This window comes from Panthera uncia, chromosome D4 (genome assembly GCF_023721935.1).
Source record: "Panthera uncia isolate 11264 chromosome D4, Puncia_PCG_1.0, whole genome shotgun sequence".
NCBI classification, from domain to species: Eukaryota; Metazoa; Chordata; class Mammalia; order Carnivora; family Felidae; genus Panthera; species Panthera uncia.
This window is the reverse complement of record NC_064807.1, coordinates 60,901,920-60,910,988: the sequence shown is the minus strand read 5'-3', so window position 1 is coordinate 60,910,988 and position 9,069 is coordinate 60,901,920. Positions and strand designations below refer to the sequence as shown.

Sequence of the window (9,069 nt, the reverse complement as noted above, 5' to 3'; positions counted from 1 at the left end):
AGAAGAAGAAGAAGAAGAAGAAGAAGAAGAAGAAAAGGAAAGAAAAAAGAGTGTATAAACAGCTTTGTGCTATTTCAGGTCAGGTTTTGCCACCAAATGGGTTCAGGTCAACCCTAGGTAGCAAGCTACCCAGTATGTTATGAGAAAATTTTAATTTTTAGATATTTTTGGATTTTGGATTTCTAATATAGATTTCGAAACTGTAGAAGGAAAAGATGAGAAAGAACCAAAAAAGGAGAAGTATCAGCTATTGAGGCAGGAAGAAATCTAAGAGAGTAGCACCCTCAGAAGCCAAGGGAAAACAAGTTTCAAGATGAGAGGGAGGGACCAACTATGTCATATGTGTCAAAGGATAAGGATGAAGATTGGGTTTGGGAACATAGCAGACACTGGGGACCCTTGAGAACCAGCCCAGAAACACAGCTGCTAAAGAATCCCAACTTACTATTTAGGGATTATTTCCAAAACTAAACAGGCAAGACTTTAAGGATCATGAGACTCTTAAGGGAATCCATGAGTTAAAATTTCTATTTTGAATTTCCAGTATAATGCCTTTGCATATATCATTTTCTTAATGTTTACTATTTTTTGAGAGAGAGAGAGAGTACAAAGAGATGAGGGGCACACACACACACACAGAGAGAGAGAGAGAGAGAGAGAGAGAGAGAGAGAGTGAGCACGAATGGGGGAAGGGTAGAGAAAGAGAGAAACACAGAATCCAAAGCAGGCTCCAGGCTCTGGAGCTGTCAGTACAGAGCCTGACACGGGGTTCTAGAAACCACTAGATCATGACCTGAGCCAAAGTTAGACACTTAACCAATTGAGTCACATAGGCACCCCTCATGAGTTACAATTTCTAAAAGAAACTGTGCTCCTACTTGAGATCTAAATTAAATCTGTTCAATAAGGGCCACCTGGATGGCTCAGTTGGTTGAGCCATCTGACTTCGGCTCAAGTCACGATCTCGAGGTTCGTGGGTCCGAGCCCCATGTTGGGCTCTGTGCTAACAGCTCAGAACCTGGGGCCTGCTTCGCATTCTGTGTCTCCCTCTCTCTACCTTTCCCCCACTCACACTGTCTCTCTCTCTCTCAAAAATAAATAAACATAAAAACATTTTTTTAATCTGTTCAATAAAATAAATTAATATGTAAGAAACAGGTTTATTCCAAAAGCCTATCAGCCTGATAGTCAAGAAGGTCCTTGGAACCTGATTTCTTTGGATACTTGCTTAAAATTAAATTCTTTGGCTACAGGATTGGAGAGTCTATCTAGCAGCTTTGAAAAAAAAGAAGAAAAGGCAGGTGGGCGTGTCATAGCTCTCAGATGAATCAGTGAAAGCAGCAAAATTATTCCTCTCCTTTCCTGACACCTGCTACAGGGAGTAGCTTCAACAACACCAAGTGGGTTGGTATGGCCTGAGAAGGTATAATTAGAATAGGAAGGAGCCAAAGAATAATTACTGCTTAGTAGGGGGAAAAACCCTCACAGTCTTGCTGTGAAGGAATCAGATATAGCTTAACTCAGGAATCACATACCCTTCTCTTCAATGCACAAATTATACAAAATCAGGCTTAAAAAACAAAACAGAGGTAGAGTAGGAGAAAGTACTTGTTACACGGATCTATTTGTTGCAATTCCTATGAGTCAGAGATACCATGAGTTAATGATGAATACGCTGTAATAATAATTAAAGATTACAGGCTGGGTTACGGTTGATTTCCAAATAATTATTGTATCTCTTTTTATGTAAAAGACCAGGTAAAACGGTGATTTTTGTAACAAAACGAGTACTATGATGAGAGTAAAGTGGGCCCTATCAAAGTAACATAGCCAGGGGACTTCCGAATACACAGAAGTCTGGGATTTGTCACTAGGGAATAACCAAATATCTCATTTGGTAACTGCAGACATGTGGTTTGTAAGCAAAATTGTTAAAAGAGATGGTAAGACTGCTGGCTTTCATGAGAAGGTCATCAAAGTGGATGTATGTTAAGGAGAAATGATAATTAATGAAAACTAGCAGATAGTTTTTTAAATGCAAATGTCCAGGATTAGGTGAAAGCTCAGCCATACACAACTGTGGGAAATAAAATGCCAATAAAGATTGCCACCAAGGGGCGCCTGGGTGGCTCAGTCGGTTGAGCGTCCAACTTCAGCTCAGGTCATTATCTTGCAGTGCGTGAGCTCGAGCCCCGCATCGGGCTTGCTGCTGTCAGCACACAGCCCACTTCGGCTCCTCTGTCCGTGCCTCTCTCTGCCCCCTCCCCCACTCACACTCTCTCTCAAAAATAAATAAATAGAACATTAAAAAAAAAAAAAAAAAAGATTGCCACCAAAAGATGTAACTAGGGAAAACTTTTTGAGGAAAAACCCAAATGGAAATGAAAGTATACTACAGCTGAATTACTCCAGCTTGAAGTTTATTTTGGAAGGACAGGTGATCTCAAAATAACCACTTAGACGTATTAACTATGAGAATGAAGTGTAGAAACTAATTTTAACTAAGAATAACCATGTGAATACTATATAGTGTTCTAACAGCTAAAGAATCATCAAATCCATTCTTAATTGCCTTTATCTTTTCTCTAGAAGCTCTGCCATCATAAAAGAGCAACTGCTTACTGACAAACCATTGCTGACCCTGAGCAACTTAATTTCATAGAAGCTTCACAACATTATATCTTACAAGGAATAAGATCTGACTTAAATTAGTGCCTCTCAGTTGTTTTTTACATACTAATCTTTGACTTGTTCAAGTTCAAAGAGAAAAAAATAGCAAGCGTCAGGTAATAAATAGGTGAATAAAGAAAATAATCTTAACTATAAAAAAAAAATTAGGTCAACAGACCAACTGACAAAAGTTCAATTAGAACTTTTCAGAAACTTCTTTCCTCTAGCTTTTGTAGATCTTGATTGGTACATGGCCCACTCTCCATAAAGGTTCTCAGGAGAAATGCTAGATGCCAAGAATGTTGCCGGGCATGCCCCATGCAAGTGAAGGGTGCAACACAACCCCTTCCTGCTGATGCCCTTGGAAGGTGAACTGAAAAATAGATCCTACATTCTCTAGTACCAAATCTAGATCCCTATTACATGCACTAACACTGGGACTGGTCTCTTCTTAAATAAAACGTGTTCTTAAAAACAGATCCAAAATACTACTCTTTCATGCCAGTGTAACTGTATCAGTCAATAGAGTGCTATGGAGAACTGCCTAATGTGTAAAGAATGCTGTGGAGAGTTATGGCCCACATCCTTAGTGTCTTACAAATATCTGCCTACATACATAATCCAACTGTGTTCTTATTTCATTTTGGTTTTGCTCTTCTAGGGTTTTTTCCTATGCATAGGGATAGCCATCTATTTTTAAAATACACTGCGATAACACTGTATATTATATATACACTGATGAACATCCCTACACACATTCCTGATTTTATGCTTAGAAAAATTCTTTGACGTAAAATTTTGGTGCCCGAAGGTTTGTGAAGGTTCTTAATAACATACTACCAAAACTTCCCTCCAGAAATGTTGTACCAGTTAATACTCCTAACCAGCAGAATATGAAAGTACCCTTAAACTCTGGATATATGTTTTAATAACTGAAAATATTTAAATGGGTGAAAATGGAATTCTTCTCATTTGTCTTTTGTGAACAGTCTGATAATGACTCTCAGTTTTCCTACCACAGGACGAGAGTTCAACTTTTTCCTTTTGATTTGTAAGAGTTAGAAAACATATTATAAATATTATGCATCTTGCCATGGATGTGTTCCTATTTCAAAAAATATGAGTGCCAAGTGCAGAGTAATGTAAGAACTTAGCGCAATACACAATGCCACACAAAAACTACTATATTAAATAGGCTAAGTCAAAAGACTATAAGCATTTATAAGCAATTACTTATATAATTGACTCCTATGCTTGTAAAACTGTAACAAAACTATATTATAAGAAACATAAAAACAACTGCCTGATTGTTAATAACAGTAATAGTTTTGCTTATTGTAATTATTTTACATATTCTCACATGTAAAAATTCCAACAGAGAAACAACATTCTGAAAAGTTTACATTTTACTGTTTAGGACTTTCCAGGGTCTCCATAGAAGGGGGAAAACCACATTGTGGGATTACTATCCTCCATTTCTCTTTTTAGGTGTTTTAAACCACAGGCTTCTTAGATCTCTTCTAGAACTAACACTCTCAATGTATGAAAGGGCATCATGCTGATATGGCTAATATGCTGGAGGAGTCTTACCAGTATTAAGTTTCAAAGGCAAGAAATAGCCTCAGCTCTGATGCACAGTTCATATTACACAAAATGGTTGAGAAGCTCAAAATACTGATAGGATAGTACATTAGTCAACACAGTAATGGCTTTATCCTGAGATTCTTGCTGATACAGAATGCCACTCCGTGAATAAATACAATAGTAATGACGAGATGCTGGAAACTTCTGATAGGACTGGTTGGCAATTCAAGGATGTTAAGATTTTTCAGTAATCAAGCAAAACACAAGTGGCAATCTTACCTGGAATATTACCACACGGAATTTGTTTTTCTTCATTATTTCCTCTTGCTTGGATTCAACTTTTCTCACGTGAGTTTGCTGCCTCTCCACCCGGGCCTTCACATCTTTAATGTGAGCACTGACTTTTCGAGTTTTCTCAAACAACTTGTTAATGACGTAGCCTGTATTGCTGTGTGACTGTGAAAGCTTCAACAGGTCAATCTGGACAGATTTTATGGCATTTTCCATTTCCCTGTGTCTCTCCTCTAGTCTCTTCTGGCTTGCCTGCACACTGTCCACGATGGTGGCTACTTTGTCCAGCACAGTCACAATGGTAAGAGCAGCGTCTTGGTCTTCATCTTCTGTAACACTTGACAGGCGATTCTGATGGGTTTTATCAGCATTTGAAGCAGACCCATTATGTTCCATTTTACTTATTTTTCAGTGAAAGATGTCCCACCACAATCAATTCTGGCACTAAGAGCAAAAAGTTAGCTTGATAACAGGCAACAGGGTTGTATAAAGGGTTGGAAACCCCACCCCTGGAGACTGGTCAAGTATTTATAACTACAAATACCCACACGTGACTGTTCTGCAATATGAATCCTTGCAGAGCACTGGGTACTGTTCCAAACATGCTTGGTGACTGACTAATGGACTCAAATAAGACTGTGTGGAGAGAAGAGGACAGTTTAAAAAAAAAAAAAGTTCCCTGAAGCCACCATGTTACTAATATTAAGCCTAGAAACCAAATGATCAAAAAAGCAAACACTAAATATTGGGGGAAGCTGTTGCCTTTAAATAATTTGAAGCAGTATTTGAAAAAGCAAAGGGGAATTCTGAACTGAAATCTTTTTGTACTTATTTCACACATTAAATGTACCGATTTATCAATATCAAAGAATGTAGTAAAATAAACACACCAAAACAGAGGCCATATAGTGAAAACATTATATTATAACATGCTTTTCCAAACCAAATATTAAAATTAATATTTAATTTTTAACATATTCTTAAATTCTACATGCATACTTCTGATTATCTAAACTACATGTTAAACAGCTGAATACATTCTACTCACACTTCAGATCTTTAAACACCAACAATCTATTAATATAACTATTACTACAGGACAAATTTGGATAGAGGTCTTAGATAATTTTTAAGCTCACTTTAAGAGCACCCATCATTAACAATCATTTTTGCATTTTATTCACAAACACTGATACAATTTATTTATGTTAAAACAAATATTTTTTAAAAAATGAATGTGTATTAAAGTAGTTTAACTGATAGAGAAGGCTTTATTCCAATCTGTTTGTTAAACAGACCATTTTCACAATACCTAAACCTACTTTTCAGTGATCTGTTCCATCTTGGCTACCAGATATCTTTCCGAATTATCAGAATTATTTTTTCAAAGAGAGGAATAATCAAATTCCAATCCATACAGCTTATAAATATTTTACATCTAACACACAGCTCTACAGTTCATGCGATAGGCAGGGTCTAAAAAATCAGTTACTAAATCTCAAAAAACATTTAAATGTCTATTTAAACACAGTGTCTTCTAGATTTTTTATCTTTTTTTGTAAGAAAAGTAATCTGTAAACATCTTTACCTTTAGTTCATGCTTGGTCATTTGTTGTGGTCACTGTGGAAGAAGTGGGTATGACTTTGTAACCATTTGTGAAGTGGTCCATCTTTGCAAAAATATTACATTCCATGGGTAAAGAACAAGTCTTAGAATTACCATGTGGTATAAATTTGTGAAATCAATTTCTGTATTTAAAAACATAAAACAAAGACTACGAAACAGTCCAAAACTGTTGTAGCTGAATATTCTAAATACGAGCCAACAGTACTACACTAAAAATGTCCAAAAATAAGGCCTCTGAAATAAATATTTCCATTCTTTAAAAAAAGACATAATAAATGTACATCACATGGTCAGTGTACATATAAAAGTCATCAGTTTAAACCATTCTGGATGACGTATCTGAAGTAAAATGACCTAGGTTTTGCTTCTGTCGCCGTCCTCTGTTGTTTTTAGGGCATTTTCTGTTGAATTAAAAAAATAAAGAAAAGAAAAAGGTCATTTTGTTTAAGATATTTCAAATGTTTCCAAAGTAATACACATTTCACACATAAAGCCTTAATGAGAAACAGGATGCTGTTTGATGCAAGACAAGCTGAGGACCAACGTGTCAGACTGCTATCTTCCCTACACAGCTGGGGACTAGAGGTTAGGTACAGAATGCAGGTGTAAGCACAAGCAAAGCTCACTCCTGGGTCTCTACTGCTGCAGATGCACTTCCCCGCCCTTCTTCTGGCCTGACAACTCCCTAGCTGCGGTGACCAGTAACATATAAACCTAGGATAGTAGAAAGGATCCTGATCCATGTACTTCCTCTGAGCATTATGACACACCCAAAGTGACAAGAACAGCTTGGACGAGGGAGTAATCGGGAAGAAGTGTGCTTATTAACCTCAGATATGAATAGACAGGAAATGCTTAGCGATTTTAGACAAGGACTCGAAAGAAGTTTCTCTGCACCCTGCTTGGGCAAATCACAGAACCCAATAAAGAACTGTCATCCTGGGGATAAGGGATAGTCTTGGACTCTGCTTTCCCTTTAGTGTACATGTTTCTCCGTGGTGGTATCAATCTCATTGTGCTGTAATTGCTCTTGTGCCTGCCCACCAGAATGCAAACATACGAGCTCTTACTATGCACAAAGTGCTGTGGTATGCAGTGTGGAACAAAGGCACTGGGATGAATTCTGGGAATTCTGAGTTTGCACTCTGCTAAAAACTAGCTGTGCAATCTCCTTTTCCTACATACGAAATATTAAAAGTTGTACCAACCTCTAAAATCTCTGCCAGCAAGGTATTTATAATCTAATGGAAAGAAAGTCTTGTGACAAGGAATATTCCTAAAGTTCTCTGTTTCTAGTTCAGTTTCAAAGAGCACTGCTTTGCCTTGACTTAAAAGCCTTGGTGTTAACACTTTCATTTTATATGCTGTTTTTCGCAAATTTTATCTCACTAATCCTCATAAAAACACTTTGAGGTAGACAGTGATGAAAGCATGTCCATTTCATGGTTAAGAAGCCAAGCAAACCTCTTTAACTGTCACCAACTCACCATGACCTTGGAAAAATTCCAACTTCCTGGGGCCATGGTTTTGTCATCTATAAAATAAAGGTGTTTGGCTAAGATGATGTTTGAGGTCCCTGCTATTGTCATTCTAGGAGTCTCAAAACATAAAAGAAGATTCCAAGTATAAAAGAAGAAAATTTTACTCATGCAGTCTTGCTCAGTGAGTCAGTGGGAACATCCTTTTAATGGAAGATTCCTCACATGTAACAGCCACCATGGGATAAGTGAACAGCTGTCCCATAATGGACCGTGTGGGAGAGGCACTCCTTAAAAATTCAGTGGAGCTAAGTCCAAGTACATAATTATAATATTCTAAATTCAAGAGAGCAAAACATTTGAGGGGAGACAACACCACAATAAAAAGACAGGCCTCAATGAGGAGACATGTAAGATAAATTCAATGAGATGAGCCTTCAGTCACGGAGACAGTGGGCAGCAAAAGACAGCTGCAACACAGTTATAAAAACACTGTGATGTCTAAGGTCTGTGAAGGCAGCACATGGATTTGGGATATAAATTTGAGGGCACAAACTTGAAAACTACTTGTCAGGTAATTTTAATTTAGTAGAATTAGAATTTTGAAGATTGTAGCACGCTGAAAACAGAAGTGTAGAACAAGATAAAAGGCTGGATTGGGATTTGTAAAGGGCTTAAGTATCTTGAGTAAGGTATTCCCCCATCTAAGCCTTCAGTCTCCTCACCTCTCTAGAATAGAAGGCATTGACTCAAAGCTGCTTCCTGCTAACTCTAACATCCTTTGATCTTCTTAAACATGACATCGTCACCAGGCCTCAAAAGCTTCCCTCATCTTTACCTTCTTTCTTTCACCCTCCAAATAATTCATTACTCCGCTCCTGCTTTACTCGAATAACGTCCTAAATAGTTCCCCTGACCTCATATTTTCTCTCCTCCAGTGAAATTTTGCAGATGACACCCAGATTAATGCTCTGAAGAAATGATTCATACCAAGTCGTTCCCCCCAGCTCTATTCAAAAGCCCTGTCCCTCTAACAAAATTAAGTTTGAACCTTGCTAGCAAGCAATGGTCATACTTGGCAAATGTATTTCCTGAGGTGACTCAACATAGACCCTCCTCTTGATAGTTCAGTGGAAAGAGGAATGGTTTGGAAACCAGGCAGCACTGAATCCAAATCCAGCACTTCCACTTACTAGTGGGATGACCACAGGCAAACTACTTAACCTCTAAGCCGATATTAAATGGCCACAGGCAGCTCTGCTGTTACGTGGGTTGTTTTTTTTTTTTTTCTATTTTCCCTTTCTGCTGTCATTTTTTATATTATTATCCCAATTTTAATCTACTGCCCATTTTTTTTTCCTACTGCCCAATTTTATACTCAGTAGTCTTGCCTAAGGGCAGATCATCTGTTCAGTGGAA

The 9,069-nt window shown here is 37.7% G+C and overlaps 2 protein-coding genes across 4 annotated transcripts in view; both read right to left on the bottom strand.

The window, feature by feature from the left end:
• The window catches only part of CAVIN4 (caveolae associated protein 4), a 10,121-nt gene extending 3,899 nt beyond the window's left edge, over positions 1-6,222 (bottom strand). The window contains exons 1-2 of one of the 2 annotated variants that reach the window (XM_049635366.1): positions 6,134-6,222; positions 4,534-4,989 (exon numbers count right to left, since the gene is read on the bottom strand). In XM_049635366.1, the coding sequence (XP_049491323.1) occupies positions 4,534-4,941 (408 nt within the window). In that variant the 5' untranslated portion in view covers positions 4,942-4,989; positions 6,134-6,222. Of the gene's footprint in view, positions 1-4,533; positions 5,218-6,133 lie in introns of those variants that run through there. The other variant, XM_049635358.1, reaches the window with a different exon arrangement.
• Positions 5,450-9,069, bottom strand: part of TMEFF1 (transmembrane protein with EGF like and two follistatin like domains 1) — a 122,570-nt gene continuing 118,950 nt past the window's right edge. For both annotated transcript variants that reach the window (XM_049635335.1, XM_049635341.1), the window contains exon 10: positions 5,450-6,573. In XM_049635335.1, coding sequence (XP_049491292.1) covers positions 6,489-6,573 — 85 coding nt within the window. In that variant the 3' untranslated portion in view covers positions 5,450-6,488. The remainder of the gene's footprint in view (positions 6,574-9,069) is intronic.